At 50.1% G+C, this 23,972-nt stretch overlaps 1 protein-coding gene across 1 annotated transcript in view; it reads left to right on the forward strand.

The window, feature by feature from the left end:
* Positions 1 to 23,972, forward strand: part of OTUD7A (OTU deubiquitinase 7A) — a 102,535-nt gene that overhangs the window by 67,612 nt on the left and 10,951 nt on the right. Inside the window, exons 2-9 of the mRNA XM_090263690.1 lie at positions 4,661 to 4,785; positions 6,901 to 6,993; positions 8,367 to 8,521; positions 15,480 to 15,662; positions 18,132 to 18,350; positions 19,242 to 19,343; positions 21,386 to 21,513; positions 22,065 to 22,177. Of these exons, the coding sequence (XP_090119816.1) occupies positions 8,371 to 8,521; positions 15,480 to 15,662; positions 18,132 to 18,350; positions 19,242 to 19,343; positions 21,386 to 21,513; positions 22,065 to 22,177 (896 nt within the window). The 5' untranslated portion in view covers positions 4,661 to 4,785; positions 6,901 to 6,993; positions 8,367 to 8,370. The remainder of the gene's footprint in view (positions 1 to 4,660; positions 4,786 to 6,900; positions 6,994 to 8,366; positions 8,522 to 15,479; positions 15,663 to 18,131; positions 18,351 to 19,241; positions 19,344 to 21,385; positions 21,514 to 22,064; positions 22,178 to 23,972) is intronic.

Genomic DNA, 23,972 nt, shown 5'->3' on the forward strand with positions numbered 1-23,972 from the left:
CCAAGGCTCAGATACTGATTAGAGATGTGTGGCAGAATTTGTGTGTAAAATGAACCACATCGCCAGGAGATTTTTCTATGACAGTATCCCAAGAATTTTCATAAGCACATTTTTGCAGTTTTATTCAGATGCCTTTGACATATCACATTGTATTAGTTTCAGGTATACAGCATGATGACTTGATAGACAAATATTAGAAAATGTTAACATCCATCCCCTCACATTATTACAATTTTTTTCTTGGATGAAAAAATTTAAATCTATTCTCTTAGCAACATTCAAATATGAAATACAGCATTGTTAACTATAGTTAGCACGCTGCACATCACATCCCCAGGCGTTATTTATCTTATAACTGGGAGTTTGTATCTCCCTCCTTCCCCCACTTCCCCCACCCCCAGCCACTGATCTGTTCTCTGTATCTATGAGCTTGGTTTTTTATAGATTCCACACAACCCCTTTTTAGGAGTTCTAAGAGGAGGGATACAAACTTGATTCTGCAAACTGTGGCAGTAATTTCCATGTTACATAATATTCCGGGACAGACGGCCAGAAGAGGGGAGTGTGTCCTGTGAACAGTGGCAACTGGAAGGAGTGTTGGCTGGAGGCCAGCAAAGGCTCCTGCCTTATTCTCTTTCTGGGCGGAGTTTTGCAGGGACTACTAGACATGATACATCCGAATTTCTGCAGTGCATTTGGAAAACATAGCATAAGGTAGTAGTTAAATAAATGCACACACAGCAAACAAAAAACTGCATTTGAATCAGAAGATGTTGGTTCAAATTCCCAAACTCACTTACCTGTTGTTAACCTTAGAGAAGTCACTTCGCTTCTGAGTCCATGTTTTCTATTTGCAAAAGGAATGTCAGTTATTTTGAAGGTCCTTTCAAGCTAGCACAGCCTGCTCTGTGACCGCCTCATGGAAAAGTGCAGCCTGGTGTCCTTTATAAATATAGTAGATATAATTTTATATAAATAAATAAAATAAATGTAATATTATGTATAACATATATAATTTTATTTTATTGTTGTTCAGTTACAGTCGTCCCCATTTTTCCCCCATGGCTCTCCCCTGACCCGCCCACACCCCTCTCCCACAGTCAGTCCCACCCTGTTGTTCATGTTCACAAGTCCTTTACACTTGTTCCTTGACAAGACCCTTCCTTGTCTGTGACCGTCCCCAGAGAACACACCGTCTGTCAGTGATGTAGGGAAGCCTGGCGGTGGTCGTCGGCAGCGTGCTGTGAAGCTGAGTCTTGCCTCCAGCTGTCCGTGCTACAGGCAGGTTGGTAGACACGCCTGGTGAGGCAGGCAGCGAGAGCCGGAAAGAGCGCAGGAGTTGTCACATGATGAACCAAACACATTGGACCAGTGAATTTAGGTTGAAAGATAAAAGCAAAGGAGCAAACCCAAAAAAGCAGCTGTTTAAGCAGAAGCAAGAGCTGTCGCTTAACCGGTGACTTCACGTGAGTGCCTGAAGCTGCAATAAGCTGGAATGGGGGTGTGGGTCCCGTCTCTCCCGGGCACTGAGCTTCCCGTCCTGGGGGCCAGACCGTGTCTGAGGGTTGCTTTCATTTCTTGGCCAAAGGAAGGAAGGTCTAGAAGGGAGTAATTTTCTGACACTGAAGGAAAGAATAGCTACTGGGTCTTCCATTATCCATGATACAAATCTGTTGCGTGTGTTTGTGCGGGTCTGTTTCTGGGTCTTTCGTCTGTCCGTTGATCTGTCTGTCCCTCCACCAGCAACCTGGTCCTGATTACTGCAGCTCTTCAAGATACGGGAAACCTTCATAGTGAGCACATGGATTCCTGCCTCTTGAGTTGTCTTTTTCAGAATTATTTTAACTCTTCTAGTTCTACTGCCTTTCCATATAAATATTATAACAACCTTGTACCTAGCTATCTTCCTCCCTATCTGGATTTTGAGAGGAATTACACTAAATCTGTGTATCAGTGTGGGGAGTATTAGCACCTTTAGCATTTTGAGTCTCCCTATCGTGGACACCTGTCTCTTCATGTATTTAGAGTTTTGATTTTTCACATCAGTGTTTTGTACTGTTCAGAATACAAGTCCTGTACATGTTTAGTAAGACTTACAACTAACTCAGTGTTCATTTTTATTATTGAGCGATTGCAGGCATCCTTCAGAGGTATGGCAGGTTTGATTCCAGATCACCGCAGTAAAGCAAATATCACAACAAAGTGAGCCCCGTGGATCTCTTTTTATTCGCCAGGGCTGATAAAATTTAAGGTTACACCGTACTGCAGTCTCTTAAGTATGTGGTAGCATGACATTCAAAAAACACAATGCACATGCCTAAATTAAAAAACACTTTCTTGCTAAAAAAAAACAAAATGCTAACCATCATCTGAGCTTCAGTGAATCATAGTCTTTTTGCTGGTGGAGGGTCTTCCCTCAGTGTTGATGGCTGCTGACCGATCAGGTGGTCTTGCTGAAGGTTGAGGTTTTAATTTTTTTTAATGAAGCAATAATGAAGTTTGCTGCATAGGCTGACTGCCTTTCATGAAAGATTTCTCTGTAGCATGCGATGCTATCTGAGAGCGTTTTACCCACAGAACTTCTTTCGAAATGGAAGTCAGTTCTCTGAAACAGTGCTGCTGCTTTATCAGCTAAGTTCATGTCATATTCTAAACGCCCTGTTGTCATTGCAACGACCTTCACAGCATCTTCACCAGAAGTAGATTCCATCTCAAGAGACCACTTTTTTCTCATCCATAAGAAGCAGCTCCTCATCTGTTCAGGTTTTCTCACACGATTGCAGCAACTCTGTCGCATCTAGGCTCCACTTCTAATTTGTTTCTCTCACTGTTTCTGCCACATCTCCGGGCACTTCCCTTATGGAAGTCTTGAAGGCCTCAGACTCAGCCCTGAGGGCTGGAATCAATGTCTTGCAAACTCCTGTTGATGTTGATGTTTTGACCTTGTCTCATGGATATTCTTAATGGCAAAGTGGTGATGACTTTGCCCAGATCCACCACAGGAATCACTCTCTGTGGCAGCTCTACCTTACGAAATGTATTTCTTAAATAATAAAACTTTAAAGTCAAAATCACTCCTTAATCCATGGGCTGCAGAATGAGTGCTGTGTTAACAGGAAGGAAAACATTCCTTTTATTGTACCTGTTCACCAGAGCTCTCGGGGGACATGGCGCATTGTCAATGGGCAGTCATATTTTGAAAAGAATTTTTTTCTGAGCTATAGGTCTCAACAGTGGGCTTAAAATACTTAGTAAACCATGTTGTAAACGCATATGCTGTCATTCAGGTTTTGTTGTTCATTTATAGGGCACAGGCAGTGTAGAGTTAGCATAATTATTAAGGGCCCTGGGGCTTTCAGAATGGTAAATGAAAGCTGGCTTCAACCTAAAGCCACTGGCTGCATTAGCCCCTAACAGGTGAATCAGCCTGTCCTTTGAAGCATTGAAGCCGGGCATTGCTTTCTCCTTTCCAGCTTGAAAGTCCTAGGTGGCATCTTCTTCCAATATAAGGCTGGTTCATCTACATTGAAAATCTGTTGTTTAGTGGAGCCACCTTTACTCATTGTCTTAGCTGGATAGTCTGGGTAACTTGCTGCAGCTTCTAGTCAGCATTTGCTGCTTCACCTCACACTTCTGTGTTGTGGAGACGGCGCCTTTCCTTCAAAGTCATGAACCAGCTTCTGTAGCTTCCAACTTCCCTTCTGCAGCTTCCTCACTTCTCTCAGTCTTCACAGAGTAGAAGAGAGTTATGTCCACATTGCCGACAGGTGAGTGGGTCTCAGGAGTCAGGACTCTGGTCATGACACTCAGCCCCGCTCCCCATGTAGACCATGGGTGCACTGTCCTGGACAGCAGGGTTGTCCACGGGGACCCTCCATACTCTCCACAACGGAGCACAGTGCACCCCATTGGGACCACGGTGTGGTCCTCAGCCTGGACTCTGGATTCCCTGCGGACCACAGCAGGTCCAGGCTGGGTGCTCTGGGCACCACAGCAGCAATGCGGAGCAGCCTCTAACGTGGAGATGCCACATGGGCCACGCCAGCTGGGTGTCTCACGGAGCGTCAGAGTCAGGGTTTGGTCTGAGTGTCTCACTTGGAGCATCAGTACCGCACCTGAACTGCTTGAGAGTTCCTACCCGCTAGTCACCTCTCTCAGTTTATACCAGTGAGACTTTTCCTACCTTCTGATACCTGCGTCTATTTAAAAATTAAAGGAGAGGGTCCTGGCTGGTATGGCTCAGTGAATTGAGCGCATGCCTGTGAACCAAAAGGTCACCGGTTCGATTCCCAGTCAGGCACACACCTGGGTTGTGGGCCAGGTCCCCAGTTGGGGGTGTGCGAGAGGCAACCACATATTGATGTTTCTCTCCCTCTCCTTCTCCCTCTCTTCCCCTCTCTCTAAAAATAAATAAATAAAATGTTTTAAAAAATTAAAGGAGAGGGTGAGGTCATGTGTTGGGAAGGAGATTCAGGGGTATGGGACCCACTATCAAGATCACTGCAAATTCCTACTGAATGTTTAAAATCATTTTGGAATTTTCAAATGTTAATATTTAGATTTTAAAGTATATAAAAAAAGAATTCTTCAAATGGAAATTTGAAGTCCTCACTTCCGAGAAAACATGACCAATCTCTTTCATTCTGGTGGCCTTTTCCAGAGTTCTCGGCGCCGGTGGTCTCACACCATCGCGGGGCAGCAATGGGCCACTTCCAGCCGGGGCGGCACGGCAGCGGCCCGGACGCCTGACAGCCACGCGCCTCCGGGGAGTCGCAGCATCTGCAAGTGAGTGAACGAGCCATCAACACGGAGCAGGAACGTGGGTTTAATATTTTCATTTTCACTTTGTTGATTTGCTCTGCAGATTTATGTAGCCTCTGAAGTAGCGCAGATCATGGTGATTTTATGACGGATTGAACACGAGCCCCTGCCCTCCAGCGCGGGCCTCCCTGAGCGGAGGGGCCCGGCAGGCCGGGGTGGCCACGCAGGACGCATGCACAGCGTCATGGCGTTTCTGTCCTTCACGGCGGCCACAGGAGCACGTGGGAGGGCCTGACCCATCGGGGTTTTTTTTGCCTCAGAGAAAAGGCATCTTTAGCCAGGGAAGAGCTGAATAAAAGAAGAGAAATTCATAGAACAGGTTTGAACCTGATTAGCAAGTCGTTTCGGTCTTGTTGATGCCACCGCCGTGCGTGGAATGTGGGTTTGGTTCAGACACGTGTTTGCCGGTGTAGCAGCCAGATTCAGCCTGGACAGCGCAGCGTACATCTTTCAAAGCAAGGGCAGGGGGCGAGACCCTCCGAGAAGTCCCGTCCCAGGACCAGGAGGCCCGGGAATGAGCTGGGGTGCTGCGTGGGTCTGGGCCACCCTGAGCCTCGCACCATGAGAACCGGGCTATGTGGGTGCCGGGGCCCACGAGAGGCGGGGGTTGGGGGCTGCAGTGCCCTTTGGAGGGGTGGCGCAGGCCAGCAGGGCGGACCGCCAAGGTGGCCAGGGGTCACCTCCCGTCGCCACCACGCAGGAGCCTGGGGCAGTGGTAGGATCTGGTTTAAGAGATCAGTCTTTCAGGGAAGCACAGCAGCTCCTGGCCACGCCAACATTTAGCTGCAATGTGGCGGGAAGTCCATTCCCAGCCCTCCCCTCGGTCATGGGGGGCAGAGGAGGAGGTGTGGGCGAGAGTCTGCACTGTGACACCCACGAAAGCTTGTCGTGGTCACAGCACCGTGGCCTGGCGTGAGGACAAAGACGCTTTAGGAGGAGTTACTCACAGTCGCCAAAGTGGAAATAGTCCACGTGTCCAGCCACAGATGCTGGAGAAACAAAATGTGGTCTAGACGTACAACAGGATATCGTTCAGCCTTGTGGACAGCAAGCTTGAGTCCCCCATGTTCATATGCGGAAGCCCTGCCCCCGGGGTGATGGGATTCAGAGGAAGGGCCTCCAGGAGGTCATTACAGTCGGTTGAGGTCATGAGGGTGGGGCCCGTGATGCGACTTGGGTCCTCACGAGAAGAACAAGAGGCCGGAGTTTGCGGCTCGGTCACGTAAGGACACAGCAAGGGGTCAGCCGTCACAAGCCCGGGACGGCCCTCCCCAGACCCCACATCCTCGGCACCTTGAGCTCAGACCTTCAGCCTCACCACCATGAGCGAGAAGCTGCCAGTCTGTGGTGCTTTGTCACAGCAGCCCGAGCTGTGTAAGATGTGCCTTTGAAAGAACGGAGACTGGGGACGTGCTCCACACACAGAGGGAGGGGCCTGGAAGGCTCTGCTGAGCTAAAAAGCCAGTCACCGAAGGACAAATGTGATCGGCTCCTTATAGGAGGCTCCCGGTCACCCAGTCCTGACCCCAGGGTAGGAGGGTGGGTGCCAGGCCCGGGAGGGGGAGGGTGGAGCGGGGGTGGGGGGAGGCGGGGCTGGGAGCCAGTGCTGAATGGGGACAGCGTCTCCCTTTGGGGAGGTGAGGGAGTTCTGCAGATGGGCAGGGAAGCTGTTTGCACAGCAGTGTGAGTGTACTTAACGCCACTAAACTGCACACTTAGAAAAGGTTAAAATGGCCCATTGCGTGTTATGTACATGTTACCACAGTTTTTAAAAAGTCGAGGTGCAACGTGTTAGCGTGGTGTTCAGTGCTAAGGGCCACAGCTCTGCGCTGTGACAGAGATAGTCGCCGACATGTGAGCGCTTGCTAAAATGAGGACGGTGGAAACCCCCCACCCCGCAGGAGCCCCCTGGATGGAGAGGGTGGAGGCCGGCAGGTGGGCCGGTGTCTGTAGGCAGCTGTGGGCCGAGGGCAGAGGGCTCTGTCCCCCGTGCAGCCTCGCCCCACGGAACGGCAGCCTGCAGCCTCTGTCTGAGGGTGCGGAGAATAACGTGCCCTCATGCTCTGACGTGTCCCCCAGGTGGACGTGACGGCAGAAGTGACGCCCGGCCGAGGCCCCGGAGCGTGGAGAGAAGAAAGAAGACAGTCTCCTAGGTGGTACCGTAAACATCAGGTCCAGTCACGTTCTTATTTTCTCGCCACACCACGCAGCAATGGCTCCCACATAGGCGCCTGGTCGGGGTGGTGCATGAGCAGGGACCATCTCCCAGGTCACGGGCCACCACGTCCCCAGAGTCTGTTCCCAAGATCAGCTCTCTCCCTGCCTCACCAAGGTACCGGCGGGCTCCGAGGGGTCAGCCAGCCTGTCGCAGCTCATCGGAGAGGCAGCCCTGGGCGGAGATGAGACCAGCATCCTGGCTCTGCAGCAGGAACAGCGACCCAGGGGTTATCTGGAAAGAAAGAGTGGGACACTCATCAGCAGCACGGACTTAAATCCCCCCCCCCCCCCCCCAGTGTGTCAGTTAGCTACATACCTTCTGTCATACCGGTGTGAAGTCTCTGTCGTCTGGACTGGGCTCGGCACGCTCTCTGTGACGGTCCAGAGAGTGAATATTTGGAATCTGTGAACCTCACGGTGTCTGTTCTAAGCCCTCGCCTCAGCCACGTGCAAGAGACAATATGTAAATGAGTGGGCGTGGCTGTGTCCCGTACAACTTGATTCACAAAAACAGGGGCATGCCCAGTCTGGGCCCCTAGCTCTGCAAACACAGGGACACATTTGCATTTTTCTCAGCCAGGACCCACGTCCACCAACCAGTGGCCCGCTCAGTGCTGGTTCACTAGTGGGTCACCCCCCCACCCCCACCTCAGCCCTGCACGGGGTGCTCTTCCCTGGCCGTCGGCTGGAGCAGCCTGTGATCCGGCCATAGGGTGCCCACCACATCCTCCTGGCTGGGGTTATCCTGCTGAGGAGGTCTGACCTCCTTGTGAATTTTGTTGGGTTGTTGCGCTGGGACGAGGACACTTCTTGGCGAGATGGCAGGCAGCACAGTCATTGTCCCCAGCAAGCGCAGTGTTTCAGTCGCCTCTGGATGGACAGGGGTCTTTCCTAAGAGCCACGGGAAGGCTCCCTGATAAAGGCAAATTGGGGTAGAGCAAGCAGCGCAGCTACGCTGTGGACGTGTGTCCGCCCCGTGCAGCTGGGCGGAGGATTCGAAATCCGCTAGCTCCCAACTATGGCTCCAAATGTACTTGGGTATTGACTTTTTTAAAAAATCTAGTCTATCTTCTTTTTAATCGGTTGCCATTGGAATTGACAGAACATAGGGTCGGAAGTGCTGGGTTTGGTCACGGCACAGACAGACGGATGCTACTTGACTTTGGCTTTTATTACTTAGTGTCTTACGTGGAGAATCAGGCAGTTGTCCCAAACCAGCTCAAAAATACATCACAGCTGGTAGAGGGGCCGCTCCCTCCCCTGGTTCTCTACCTGTGTCCCCAGGCACACAGCCACATTGTGACCTTTGCTTCTCGTCTTCCCTGCAGATGGATGGTTTCTAGCCTGCTCCCCACCCCCACCTCGGCCGAGTGTTGGGCGGCCCTTCTACATGATCACATGACTCTTGATATGGACGCAGTCCTGTCAGACTTTGTTCGGTCCACGGGGGCAGAACCTGGTCTGGCCAGAGACCTGCTGGAAGGTAAGCTTCGCCCTGGGCCCCACGGCTCCCACCAACCCCGTGACAGAAGATAGGCCTTCTGTGACCTGACAGCGGGGGTACTTGAGCTCTTTGAGAAGTCAAAGGAGTTGTCGGTGGTGAAATTATTCTTGTTATTCTTGACTTTATTTTGGGCATGGAATAGACCACTCAGCTCTCTGTAGGAGAAGCATACCAGGCATTAGCTGGGCTTTGCTTTGTGTTAACGCTTAGAGATAATGAGTCAAAACTGAGCAGTAATGACTTTTTTAAAGAAAATATATTCAGTAGAGCAGAAATTAGAACATTCCAGAAACACATTTTTGGAGACCTGAGCTGCTTTATCTCTATGTTAGCTGAGACAAAAATATTTTTAGGCCCGAGTTTTTGGTTAAAAAAAGATACCCCAGTAACCAGTAAAATAGAAGGTAATAATTCACAAGTAAGAAGGCAAAACTCACCCTCAAGTGTTTAGAGTCGATACCATTTGCTACATGAAAATGTGCACAATCCATATGTAGATTATTCAGGTATAATTACAATGGACTAAAGATTAAAGTTTAATTTCTGTCCCAGTCTCTTAAATAGACTTACTTCGTGTAGTTTTGAAATCTTTTTTTTTTTTTTAATGGTAAAAAGAATAGCTGAGAAGAGCCCATTAAAACTTCTCAGGACAATCAAATGTATCAAAAGAATTAGTTAATACTCAGTCAAGTGTTCTAATTCACAACAATTTCTCGGTGCTCTTAGGAAAAATGTGAATCATTCTGTGAATGGTGGAGGTAACTGTTAGATCCTATTGAAAATCAGGAACCACCTATTAGAGGATTCCGAGAAAATGGCGGTGATAATAGCATAGTTATTAAATTCTGCTGAACCTCCCAGAGTTTCAGACAGACTCGGGGTTTCGAATAAAATACGCTTAGAGAATGCTCATGATGTGTGTGAATCAAAGTCTCGCACTCAGTTCCCGAGAGTGACGTTATATGACATTTCCTGACAGTTTCAGCGGCTCCTCTTAGTCTGAGTGAGTGTAGTGAGCGTGGCCGTGAAGGTTGAGAACGAGGTTGGCGGTGAGGGCCGCTCAAGTCTAGACTCGGCTGCTCACCTGCTATGAGATGCAGAGCAAATTGTTTTACTTCCTTCACCTCAATTTCTTTCTGTATGTCGAGCCTAGCGTAACTTCCAGGGTGTTAAAAAAAAAAAAAAAAAGTTCATTCCAGCAAATTTGAAGACCTAATTGGTTTTACTAAGATTCATGAATCAGGCAGCACCCCATCTAGAATCACGCTTTGGGGGGCATGTCTAAGAACCTTTGTAAACCCAGGTGGTCATGAAGATCTTCTCCTACGTGGTCTCTTAAAAGTTTTATACTTTTAGCCCTGGCTGATGTGGCTCAGTGGATTGAGCACCAACCTGCCAACCAAAAGGTCACCGGTTCGATTCCCAGTCAGGGCACGTACCTGGGTTGTGGGCCAGGTCCCCAGTTGGGGGCGCGTGAGAAACAGCCACACAGTGATGTTTCTCTCCCTCTCTTTCTCCTTTCTTTTCCTCTCTCTAAAAATGAATTAAAATCTTTTTTAAAAAGTTTTATACTTTTATGTTTTACATTTAGATCTCTGGCTCACTTTGAGGTGATTTTGGTGTCACAGGTAAGATTTAGGTCAAGGTTCATGTTTATATGTATGGGATAGGGCAAAAGTAGGTTTACAGTTGTGAGTACACAAAACAGTGAGTTTATTCTTGTATTATTATTTATTAATTGTTGTATTATTCCCCATACAGAGAACTGTAAACCCACCTTGCCCTGCCCTGTGCACGTGTACAATCAACACCATTTGTTGAACATACTGTTGTTCTTCCATTGAAAGGCCTTCATTCATTGATCAGAAACCAACTGAGCATACGTCTGGGGACCCAGTTCTTGATGCTGATTCTATCCCATTGGTCAATATGCTCATTCCTTGGCCAATACTACACCGTCTAGATTACTATAGCTTTATAGTGAGTCTTAAAATCAGCATGATTCTTCCAACGCTACTCTTCTTTTTCAAAAGGGTTTCACCTGTTCTATTTCCTGTGCTTTTCCATATAAACCTGAGGATCAGCTTACCTCTAGCTATAAAATTTCCTGTTGAGATTTGGATTGAAAGTATGTTAAATCTATAAATAAATCATAGCTATGTTTTATCTTCCAACCCATGAAGTCAGTATAGCCATAGTTCCCATTTATTAAGGGCTTTTGTGGGTTCTTTCATAAACATTCTGTAGTCTCTTGCATATAGATCCTATACACAGTGTGTTATATTCATATCTCTGGGATATTTGAGCTATTATAAATGGTACTTTTTAATTTCAGTTTCTAATTGTTCATTGCTATTATAGAGAAATGTAACTGACTTTTTTGTTTTGCTCTCCTATCCTGACATCTTGCTATAAACTTGATCATTTGTTGTATAGAGTGTGTATGCCTGTGTACCAACAGGCACGTGTGTGTGTGTGTGTGTGTGTGTGTGTTTCTTGGGATTTTCTACATAGACAATTATGTTTTTTGTAGTGTTGGGAGTTTTATTTTTCCCTTCTTAATATGTGTGCCTTTTATTTTTCTTGACTTATTGCATTAGCTAGGACTTCCACTAAAGGGTTGACTGGGATGGTGAAAGAGAACAGTCTTGTCTTATTCCTGACCTGGGGGAAGGTGTTCAGTCTTCCACCATTGTGTAGAATGTGAGCTGTAGGTTTCTGCAGATGCTCTTCCTAAGGCCGAGGAAATATTTTTCTGTTCCTTGTTTCATGAGACATTTATCATAAATACCTAATAAATTTCTAACTTAATTGATGTAAAGTATTTTTTCTCCTTTAAGCTGCTAGTGTAAAAATTAATTGCTTTCTAATAATAAACCAGCCTTCAGCCATTATTTATTTAAAATTTTTCTCCTCATTCTGGGACTCAAATGACATGCCTTCTAGAATTTGTTACTGGTTCCTATACTCTATTCATTTTTCTTCTTCAGTCTTTTCTCTGTTGTTCAGATTGGATCATTGCTGTTGATCTATTTATAAATGGACTGACTCCTTCCTTTGTCATCTCTATTCTGTTATTGAGACCATCCAGTGAGTTTATTTTGGTTCTTGAATTTTCTGATTTCTAACATTTCTATGTGATTCTTCTTTATATCTTCTGTTTCTTTGCTGAGACTTTCTATGTTTGTCAAGAGTATTCTCTCTTACATGTTGGAAAATATTTATAACTCCTTTAAAGTCTTTATCAGATAGTTCCAACATCAGTTTCATTCCAGCATTGCTATTAAGATTTCTCTGTTTTATGTATGCTGAGTGCATTTGGATTGTATCCTAAACATTTTGAATATGACATTTTGAGGCGGGTTGTTGTTTCAATCTTATGGCAAATACTGTCGTTTTGGTTTCAGAAGGTAATTGCCCCTGTTGTCAGACCACAAGCTGCACTTTCCCCAGGACCTCTGTGGTTTGTGTCTCCCGGGTGGAGCCTTGCAGAAACGCTCTTCGGGCCGGCCTCCCGTGTGCGCCCCCCAGTGGCCAGCTGGGGCCTGCGCCGCAGTCCGTCCCGGGTTTCACTCCTCAAAGCCTCGGCAATCCACTCAGGGTCAGATCCACCCGTGAGCAGCCCGAGAGTTCATAAACAACATTCAGGGACTGATTTTGAAACTCCCACCTCTTCACAGTCTCCTCGGTAGTTCCGGGTCCCTGGCACTCAGCCCTCCAGCAAACCCGCTGTGGCTTTGTGGCCACCACGCTGCTGCACATTCGACTTGGCAAAGCTCACATCATCAGAGCTGAGCAGTCAGGAGCCAGAGGGCGAAGCAGCGACAGGGTTCACCCCCAGGAACCCCAGCTCCACTGCTTGGAGAGCAAAGTGCTGCTGCCTCTCCGTTTTAATTTCCTGCCACCGCAGAATTGCTTGGAGGTCTGGGCCGCTAGAGAACTAAAAAAAAACAAAAACAAAAAAATTAACAGATGAAGAGAGATGTGGCAATTCTACATTCTCTCTGGACACCGAGACGCCTTTCCTGCTTCCTGAGCCCGGCAGCGTCTCCTGGAGCCAACACCCACCTCTGGGTTCGGGCTGCACTGAGCTCACATCAGGGTGACGGGAAAGAAACAGCGATCGACTCGCCACCGGTTCTGCGGCACTTAGAGCCGTGGCCTTGTTCCCCGGGCTGCCTGCTCGCAGTCACCTCTCTGGGTCCCCTGCAGCCACTCCCTACATTCTGCCCTGGTGTGGCGGCCGTCTTTGGGAGGAGCCGGAGTGGGGTGTCCTTACTCCGGCCCACCCGGGTCTGCCCCTGCCCTTTGCTTTGAAGCACGGGGAGACTACATGTGTGCAGCGGGCTCTTTAAGTTGTGCCAGTTACGTGGGTCAGGGTTTTTCTAAAAGCTGGCATTCCAGAGTACAGTCCTTGCATCGTGTTTTTTCTGAAGGTTAAACATCACCATAACGACCAAGCCAGGTGAGAGGCACGCGGGCCTTCTCTGTACTGGCTTTTAAACTTTTTACGAGTGTTTTAACTAATTTATTGATGTCGAAATGCAAAGTTAAACACACAGAATGCTGGGAAGGACAGCACAGTGGAGAGGGGCCAAAGAGGAGCCTTGGTTGATGAAGACCCTGGCAAACGAGGCAGGACAGAGTCAGCAGTCTAGAGACCAGGTCCGCCCCGGGTGAGCAGGGGTGTCCCCACCCACTTGCCTGCCACCTTCATATTTGCCATTTGCACGGTGGCAAAGTGGTCCTTGTGAAGTAAGGTCACGTTGCACGACTGTTTCCCCAAATTCTTTGATCTTCCCCATTTCCTACAGAATCATCTTCTCCATGTGACACCCAAGTCCCTTCGGCATCTGGTCCTATGTGTTCTGTCCCCTCAGCCTCACCTGCCACTGCATTCTTTCACCACCCTTTCCCCAGACAGCCACCCACCTCCATGCTGTGCTCTGCTCCCGTCCCCCTACACACGCTCCGTCTCATTCTTGAACTTCAGCTCCTCCACCAGGCTGGATCCTGAGCTCCATGGCAGCAGGGACCACCTGGTTCTGTTTCCTGTGTCCTCAACACCTGGCCCATGCCAGTCCCTCGGTGGAATGATTTGGCTGCTGGAGATACAGCCGTGATCACCCAGACATAAGTCCTCAGCCGCGTGGAGACAGACAATAGCAATACAAATAGGTTATAGAGTATTTTATTGGGTTGGCCCAAAAGTTCATTTAGTCCTTCCCGTATGATGGCTCTAGTAGTGCTTAGTTGTCTTTAACTTCATTTGAAATAATATTGTTAGATTGTGTTATGAAAGCTGTCACATCAGCGTGTATTTAAAAAAACTTATCAGAATTCGTAAATTTTGGGGCAGCCATTTTAATATTGAAGGTGAAAGAAATACTCAACATTTTCTGTGTATTTTGCTTTATTATTTTAAGGAAGGTAAAAACACAGCTGAAATGCAAAAAAAGATTTATGCAGTGCATCGAGAAGGTGCTGTGACTGATCGAACACGTCAGAAGTGGTTTATGAAGTTTCTGGCACTATTGACATTTTGGCCAAAAAAATTCCCTGCTGTGGGGCTGTCTTATGCATTGGAAGATGTTTAGCAGCCCCCCTGGGCTCTGCCCACTAGAAGCCAATAGCGGGAGATCGCTGACATTCTCAGAATATCCAGAACAATATTTATTGGTGAAAATGAAAAATGTGTCTTTTATTTTATGGAAAAAAAACATATAGACCTTTTGGCCAACCTAGGAGTTGTTAGTGCTATGGAGAAAATGATATCAGGGGAAGGAGGCGGAGTCTGTCGTGTGGGCTGCAGTTTTAAACCAGGGCTGCCTGAGAAGGCTTCACTGATTAAGACTGGGATCTGAGCCAAGATGTGAAGCATTCATGGGTCACTCCTTGCCATCCCTCAAAACTCTGTGGGCTTCTGTGATACAATAGACTTCATTATGTCTTATTTTATAATTAATCACATACTTATTTTCCTCATCGAATTAGAAGTCCTTAAGCACAAAGACAGCAGTAGTTAGCTTTCAGGGTGCATTGGTGCGTGTCAGACACTGAATGTGCCATCATCTCATTTAATCCACACAACCCGTCACAAAGGTGTTAGCTTTCCCATTTTACAGATGAGAAAACGGAGGCCAGGCAGTGTCCCTGAGGTTACACAGCCAGGATGTGGCAGCACCAGTGTCTGAGCCTAGTGGTGTTGCTAAATGCCAGGTTCTTCCTGCAAAGCGGTCGCCTACCATTTATCTTTGTGCCCACCGTCCTTCCAGAGCAGAACAGCACATTCTATGCTGTCTGCACTCAAAAGAGTATCAATTAATCACCCAAGGAACATTTTTTAATTAACCCATTTAATGATGTGGCTAATCAACTTTTGAAAGGAAATATTAAAAAAAAAAAAAAAAAAAGAAATATTACTTCAATAGACCAAATTCCCTCATTGGTAGTATCCCACTGCCCTAGAAAAAAGTAGAAAAAAAATTGAGAGACCACAGGAAGATGTTCAGATATTATTTCACACATTCAAAGCTCACTCTCTAATATGCACAGAACAGTTCAGCCTAAAATGAACCCCATATTACTTCATGCCTTGCTCCTCTCTGGAGCAAGCTCTATAGCTTGATTTCTGAAAGGGGTATGATAAGTAGGAATGTCATGTACTGGTATGTGCGTGTGTGTGTGTATGTGAATCTAAAGCCATGGATTGGATAAAATCACATATTTTGGGTGCACAACCATTGTGGTTGTGAAATTCTACATTTAGAGGTTGTGCCTAAAATCACCATAGTCTCCCTTTGAAAGCTAAGGACTTGTGGTGGGAAGTTCATGAGTTAAATGCTAACGAGAAGCCTTCCTTTGCACGGCTGTTTTCTACCACGAGATCATCGCTTGTGCCTTAGTCTTTTCACCTCTTGTCATTCCTCGTCCACAGGCAAAAACTGGGACCTGACAGCCGCTCTGAGTGACTATGAACAGCTGCGGCAGGTGCACACAGCCAACCTGCCACATGTGTTCAACGAGGGCAGGTGCCCCAAGCAGCCGGAGCGCGAGCCCACGCAGGCCGGGCACAAGGTGGAGCGGCCCTGCCTGCAGAGGCAGGACGACATCGCCCAAGGTACCGGCACGGGGTTGCCTGGGCCAGCACGCATGGTGTGCAGGGGGCTGGGGTGCAGACAGTGGCCTCCCCGCGGCAGGCAGGTCTGGCCCATCCCTCCCCATGTTAAGCTGAAGTGACCTCGGGAAAAGCAGGAGGGTTGGTCTCCCGGGAGTGACAGGCCAGCGTTCCCCCCGAGTCCTGATTTCCCAGGCCCAACGCCTCCCGTCCTCCGGTCATATAGTCCCCACATCCGTTCCACATCGCTGTTCATCGTCCCATGTGCTTATGGGGTCCATTCTTCCCTTCATTCCAGAACTAAGATCTGCTTACTGTAACCAAGGACACGGTGCAAAGGGACAGGAAGAAAAGTTCCCTTTCCTGTCCCTCCCGGTCTCACGGGCGCCCTGCCCGGTGACTACATCCTGGTCGGCCTCCTTCTGCGCCTCTCGCTCTGTTTGTTCAAAACGCAAACGCCTCCGAGCCAGATGTGCACAGCGCTTCGCAAATGGCTCCTTTCATTGACCAATAAATCGTGAGCCTGTTCTCCGAGTAGTTTATCCCACAGCGTGCCCTAATTTTTATTTTTTATGGTAGTTTTCGTGACCCTTTGTGCATACCATAATTTTTAAACTACAGCTGTGGTGCCTGTTTGTCTTTGACACAACAGGCAGCGCTAAAATAAGCTTTCTTCCTGTAGCCTTACGTACCAGTGCTTTTATTTCCATAGGCAGCCTTCCCATGGCGGGTTTGCTCTGCCAACACGTGTATTTTTAACCTAATAACTTGAGGAGCTAACGCTTCCCCCAACGGGACTCGGCTTGCCACGCGTGACGCTGGGCAGCGCCCTTCCTGCTTGACCCCACGGTGGTTTCCTGCTGTTTTTCTTCCAAAGACTGAACAAGAGGGTGCCCCTTTGCTCGCTAGCCACTTCTGCTACATGCATGGTCTCATACTTGGCTCATTTTTCTACAGATGTATTTGCATTTTTCTTATCAGTTTGGAGCATTCATGCCTCGTTCTATTTTTATTTACATTATATTTTATTGTTTATGCTATTGCAGTTGCCCCGATTTTTCCCTTTTGCCCCCTCCACTCAGCATCTGCCCCCAGGCTCCCTGGGCCATCCCCACACCGTTGTCCAAGTCCATGGGTCCCGCATACGTATGGTCTTTGGACAATCCTTTCACCTTCTTCCCTCCAGTTCTCCGCCCCCCCACCCCCCCACCCCCGCCCCCGACAGCTGTCAGTCTGGTTCTGTTTCGCTGGTTAGCTTGTTTTGTTCACCAGATGCCACCTCTAAGTGAGATCACGCGGGACTTGTCTCTCACTGGCTGCAGGCCTCCTTCTGTTGTACACACAACTCAGTGCAGCCTGTAGTTCAGGATGTGCTTGTGTGTGTGTGTGTACAGCCCCCTGTGTCGTCTGCTTTCCGACCTCGTTCGCAGGACGCTCTGCTTTACAAAAAGTCTGCCCCGCTGTGCGTTCAGGGCTGGCGGGTGTCTGCTCTCGCCTTAGCAGGTCCCCTGGGATACAGCATTACTGACATATTTTCCCGTGTTTGTTTTTCAATTTTATCCTTCAGTCTTTTAACTGATTGGAGATTTTTATAAATAATAGCTCAGGATTTGCTTTTGCTTCTTCTGGATCAAGAGTCACTCTAGCACCTTTACTGAATTAAAGATTGCTTTTCCCACCAAATTAAAATGCCAGCTTGGCTATACATTAAATTCCCAGATAGAGCGCGGGCCAGGTAGCTCAGTCAGTTAGAACGTTGTCCCGATACACCAAGGTTTTGGGTTTGATCCCCAGTCAGGACACATACAAAAATCAACCAACGACGCATCAGTAAGAGGAACAAAAAGTTCCCAAATGTATCTGGACCTGTTTCTGGACTCTGTCCATCCGGGTGGCCGCCCGTCTCTGCCACTTAACTGGAATAGTTGCATGTGGTATTTCTCTCAGCTTAGCCAAGTCCCTGTATCGCTATTCTTTTCCAAAAATCTTTTCACTATTTTCGGATATTTATTCTGCCATATAAGCCTTAGAATTAGAATTCTGATTGGAATTGGATTGGATTTTTCTTTATTTTAGGAATAATTGACATATTGTGGTACTGCATTCCTATCCAAGAACTTTGCACGTGCCTCTCCATTTATTCAGATTCTGCTAAGTCTTTGGGCATCGAGAAAAGTAACTTATTTTCTGCATCTTTATCTTTTATCTAGTCATTGCATACCTTTGCCTATTAATACTTGTGTTATTAATTCCCTTATTAAGACTCTTCGAATCACTTGGGTTTTGTACATATATAATCATAGCGTCTGAAGTAATTTAATATTCTTAATATTTACACAATGAATTCTGCTTGCCTCCTGTTGCACCCGGTAAACCCCTGAACTATTGTGAGTGGACGTTGTCCCTGTTTCTGTTCGCTCAGCCCCCTTACCCCGGCTGCGTGGGCGTCTCTTGTCTTCCCCGCCCCCGCAGAAAAGCGCCTTTCCCGGGGCATCTCCCACGCCAGCTCCGCCATCGTCTCCCTGGCCCGGTCGCACGTGGCAGGCGAGTGCAGCAGTGAGCAGTTCCCCCTGGAGATGCCCATCTACACGTTCCAGCTGCCCGACCTGAGCGTGTACAGTGAGGACTTCCGGAGCTTCATCGAACGGGACCTGATCGAGCAGGCGACCATGGTGGCCCTGGAGCAGGCTGGTGAGGCGCGCCACTCCCCAAAGGGCCCCCCGGGCCTGCTGCTCAGGGGCCCGGCGAGGCTTCAGTCTCCTTCCCCTTAAGGTTTCTCCTGACACCCTGATGAGGAAGGGGTGCGGGGCAAGCCAAACTTGTCTTCTTTGGATAAAATACTGAGCGCAAAACCAGTGTCTAAAACGGATGTTTGTTCATCCTGAGACAGAGACAATACCTGTCTCACTTAGCATCGCCTGCGTTATAGATCCTCACAGAATCACACGTCGGGGGGCTTCTCGGACACACACGTGGGAGACGGTGCCCTGCCCCTGAGGCCACCTGCATCTCCTGCGTTAAAGGACATTACATAGGAGACAGTTTGCATTTTGTGTAAAGTATGTCCCCAGATTCAAGGAGAGAAGGCTTCAGTGTTGAGTTTTTTAGTCCTCTTGCTAATTTATGGGAGGATTTGACCATCTCATATCTTAGAAAGAAAAAAAATCTCTATGTCATTTACTAAAAAGTAGACATAATGCTCTACCTTCCCACTGAGGTTCGCAAAAACCCTCCAGCAAGTCACCTGCTGCTGTTTGTGCTGACTTAGCAACTGCGCTCACAGTGGTCCCGCCTACTGTGGGACTCGGCTCTAAAGTGACCTTCTGAGCCCTGGCTGCTGTGGCTCAGTGGATTGAGCAGCGGCCTGCGAGCTGAGTGTCGCTGGTTCGATTCCCAGTCAGGGCACATGACTAGGTTGTACATCAGGTTCCCACTTAGGGGGGCGAGTGAGAGGCAACCACACAGTGATGTTTCTCTCCCTCTCTTTCTCCTTTCCCCTCCCTAAAAACAGATTAATAAAATAAAATTAAAATTAAGTAACCTTGTAATAAATAAATAAAATAAAGTGATCTTCTGTTCCAGGTCGCCTGAACTGGTGGTCCGCCGTGTGCACGAGCTGTAAGCGGCTTCTTCCTTTGGCCACGACAGGGGACGGGAACTGTCTTTTACATGCTGCCTCCCTGGGTAAGCTCCGCGGCGTAGGCAGAGGGTGGCTGCGCTCAGGCCTGCTCTGGGCACTGGCAAAGGACAGATGTATGTCCTAGCAGTCCTGGCTCTTTTTGTCAAGTACCTGGCAGGCTTTGGGGAGTGGGGTAAACATAGAAAACACATGAGAAAAGACCTATCATAATAGAAGGAGGCCTAGGTGGAGCTGCAGGGATGGGGAATAGCAGGGGTGATCTAGGGAAATCAAAGGGGACTTCCTGGAGGAGGTGGGTTTTTTGTTTTTTTGGTGCTTTTTTTTACTGAGACTTGAAGAACTCGAAAGACCACATGGATAAGGCATAAAGGCAGGATTCATAGGGCACATGGAGGCAGGGCTGAATTCAATTGGGCTCACACAGGAAGTTTGAGGAGGAGTGCCTATGTTGAATAGGTTCAGGGCCACTATATTGACTGCAGTCAATGCACGTGGACTGGCAGACAGACAGACATAGGCGCTGCAGGATAATCAGCTCCGTCAGCATATACAGCAGAGAGGTGAGCAGCTTCTCTAGCGGAGATGTGAGCTTCCTGGTAGCCAAGAGCCACACCAGCAGGGGCACAGACTTTCTGGAAGCTCAGCTCTCCCTTGCAGGCCCAGCCTTACGTACGTAAGGGCCAGTCAGGGTTGGTAGGCAGGACGGCATTCACGCCAGGAACTGTGGCATCAGGGCCCACTGTACTCACCTTTCCTGAAGTGCAGGGTCTCTCTGTCCAGGGACAGGACCCTCAGGCAAGAAGAGGGTCCTGTTCTTAAACTCACCTGCCCAGGCAGCCATAGCCACCACGGTGACCCCAAGCAAGGACGGGCCCCAGACCTCCCGTCAGACCTGCAGCAAGGCCTGTGCAGCAGGAGGTGGGCTGAGAGGACTTAGTGGGGACACACAGGGTCTGGGAGGGCTATGGGAGGCTCAGAGGAGCAGGGGCCCAAGAACCGGGGAACAGCCCACATTGCACGGGATTTGGGGGGGCTGTGGGGAGACTAAGGCACCACCTACCTGCTCAGTTTCATTTCAAAACTAACACATTTCTATCTGTCTGTTGCCATTGTAAAAGGATTGCACATTAATCACAGTAAAAACACAAAAATCAACACTCCCACCGCCCGGCGATGGCTGCCTTGAATGTGTTGGTATATTGCCTTCTAGTCTTCTTTCTATTTTTCCAGTGGAATTATTATCTCACTGTGTTCACAGCTTGGAACCCAGCCTTTTCCCCCTAAAATCCTATTGTGAATTTTCCATGCGATTATTCTTCAAAAGCACGTGTTTAGCAGCTGCATCCTGTTTCATCATCATGCATTAATATTCCCCCGTCACGGGACACGTCTCACCTTGTTCTGTACAAAACCTGGGGAAAGAACACAAAGGAGAAACACCCCCATGTGTCCACCTGCAGCCCCATGGCAGGGTCTCGGGTGTGTGGTGCCTTTGTCCTTCAGAGCCTGTGGGCTCTGTCCCCACCAGCAGCATGGAGGCTACACGCCACTGTGGCCTCGCCCGCCTGGTCTTCATCACCCTCCCCTTCTCCCGGGCAGCAGGCTGTCTCCCGGCCCGCAGGGCGTGGTGGCACCCGCTCTGCTTCTCAGGACAGTGCGATGCACTGGGGCTGTGGGCTGACCCTAGATGGAGCCAGGGTCTGACTCTGAACCCAATTTGGGGTCCCACATGAGACAGGTCATCAACATGTCCCCACAGGCTATCTCTCTCTCTCAAACCCAAGACCTGCACAGTGAACGATAGGTCCCTCAAAGCAGACCTGAGGGACTGAGAGTGGCTTGCCACGGGTCCCAGAGAGGCATCGCCCAGTGTCGCTCACTGTTGTTTTGCTAAGAAGGGGACGTGCTCCTTCATCAGCCTGCTTGCATGTCCAGGAAACATCAGGACAAGAGCAGACGGGCGGTGCTGGCTGCTCGTGAGCCCTGCAGTGACTTGGGGAGTTAGCTTTGTGCTCACAGACACGGGAGGCGTGAGTCGCCGCCCGCCTGTCCCACTCCTCAGTCCTGTCTCTACTCCCTGCTACAGGGATGTGGGGCTTCCACGACCGGGACCTGGTTTTGCGGAAAGCCCTCTACACCATGATGAGGACAGGGGCCGAGAGGGAGGCCCTGAAGCGGAGGTGGAGGTGGCAGCAGACGCAGCAGAACAAGGAGGTGGGTGCCCGCTGGTGTGCCCAGAGCAGGACCCCACCAGGCACACCCATGGGCTGTGGCGAGACTGGAGCTCTGCCCCAAGGCCAAGTCCATCTGTGAGGTCAGGCAGGGGAGCTCAGACCCTAGCGCCCACTCACCCCGCCTGATTATGAAAACCAGCCACCTTCACTCTTAAAGGTCCCTGCTGGTGGCGGCCTGAAGGTCGGGTGCAGCCACAGGGGGACACCGGCCCGGCCCACAGCCCCAGGCCCCACTATACTCGGTCCGGCTCCCAGTCCTGTCCACATGGAAGAGGGCTCTGCCGGCCATCTGATGGAAACCCTTTAGACTACTGCATGGTCGCCCCGGGCCTGACGCGTGTACAGGTGGCCCCTGGGAGTGACCCTTGGTGCTGGGTGGGTGCCCAGCAGCATTGAGAGTAGAGACTGAGGGTTCTGAAAATATCATCCATAGCAAACGGGGACAGTCGGCGGCCCGACCCGGGTCCTGGTGGGGCTGACTCGGCGGGGGAGGCGGAGGGGCCCCCTCCTGACGCACGTCCCTTGTGCCAGTCAGGGCTGGTGTACACGGAGGAGGAGTGGGAGCGGGAGTGGACGGAGCTGCTGAAGCTGGCTTCCAGTGAGCCGCGCACGCACTTCAGCAAGAACGGCGGCACGGGCGGCGGGTGAGTGCTGCCCCCGGCCCCTCAGCAGTGGTGTCAGGGAGCACGCGGGGCCCCGAGATCGGAGGACAGAGAACCCCCCGCCTCCAGATGGTAGATTGACTCAAGGACACGCAGGCAGGTTGTGGGCAGCTGCTGGACGCCTTCTTGATCCTTGGGGAGTATCCGCAGCCCCACAGGCCTGTCGCAGGGAGAGGCACCAGCTCACACTGGCTGCGCCGCGTGTTCCTTGGCCCTCATCACGCCACGTCACGGGTGGCAACAGGGTGGGGGGACGCCCAGGACGCAGCCAGGCTTTGGACGTAGCGTGCAGCCGTGGTCCTTCCTGCTCACCGGGCTCTGACGCCTCGGGCTGCCACGTTTCAGGTTTTTCTCAACTAAATACCTACTTCCTGGCTTCGGGAAGGCACAGAGAGGGCAGAAGCTCATGAGGCGGGCCCGGCGTCTCCCAGGCGGGCCCTGGGCATGCCACGTGTGTTCCTGGCAGAGGGGCGCTGCCGCTGTGCGCGTGTGGGCAGGAGCTCATTTCTGCATTCACAGCTGGAATGTTCCAGCTTGGGAATGGGTGCAGCCACAGGGCCTTTGGGTCAGACTTTTTTTTTTTTTTTTTTTAATTCATTTTTAGAGAGAAAGAGAGGAAGGGAGAGAAGAGGGGGAAGAGAGAGAAATTGAGAAAAAAAGAAACATTGCTTTCTTGTTCCATTTATTTGGACATTCATTGGGTGATTCCTGTATGTGCCCTGACCAGGGATCAAACCTGCAACCTTGATGTATCAGGATGACAGTCTAACCAACTGAGCAACCCAGCCAGGGCTGGTTTATAATTTTTGAAGCTGAGGTCCAAGTTGTCACTGCTAGAGAAAGTCTCAGCCAAACACGGGAGAGCGTGGATTTTGACACTGAGGAGCCCCCAGGAAGGAGGGGTGCCCGTGGGCAGCGGCTGCTTGCACTGTGGCCTGGCTGGCCATTGCGCCTTTGTTCCGAAGGGATTCAAGTCCTTGGCTCTAGGCTGTGTGTGCAGGGCTGTGTCCCCAAGGCACCCACCCATACTCTCAAGCAGGGCCTCACCTGCTGCCTCTGACCCCCGCCCCCAGTCCTCAGGGACCTCCGTCAGTTAATTCTGGGTCCCCCCACCAGAGTGCCTGGGTGAAAGCCCAGGTGCACCTTGGCCGGCACCGCAGATGCACAAAGGCCTCATCAAGCCGTGCGCACTGGCTCTCTCTCGCCTCGCGATGTTTCTTCCCTTTGGGGTGCCTGGTTGTTGGGGGGCATCAAGGCCACAGCCTTCTGCCCACATGTCGCAGCGTCATGGTGACAGCAGTTTGTGGAGCCTGCTCTCTCCCTGAGCCTGGGATTGATACGCGGGCACGGGCTGGGGGCGGTCCGAGCAGCCTGGGGTGGACACTTAGTCACTCCTGCCTTTCTGCTCTGAGGACTGAAATCCAGGAGGCCTTCCCGCCACCCTCGCCCATGGGCGTGTTTCCTAGGAAGCCCCTCGGACCGTGGTAGCCGGGGGCCCCACCAGCCCGCCAGACGCACCCGGGCTTCCCAGCGCCCTCATGGGTGAGACTTCGGCCGAAGTGCTAGGACCAAAGGAAAGCCTCCCTGCCTGTGGCCCCCACATTCCCACACGCGCTGAGTGGGCTGCCTCTGTCACCAGCGGGACCCGACTCCTGAGACCACCAACACGGATGGGGGAGTTCTGCGGTTGTCATCGGTGGGCCGCGTGGGAGGAAGGCGGCCTCTGGCGGCCATGCTGGCCGAGGCCCATGGAGGCCCCAGCGGAGGGACCTGTCTT

The sequence above is a fragment of the Furipterus horrens genome, unplaced genomic scaffold (assembly GCF_987537825.1).
Source record: "Furipterus horrens unplaced genomic scaffold, mFurHor1.1.pri manual_scaffold_16, whole genome shotgun sequence".
Lineage (NCBI taxonomy): Eukaryota > Metazoa > Chordata > Mammalia > Chiroptera > Furipteridae > Furipterus > Furipterus horrens.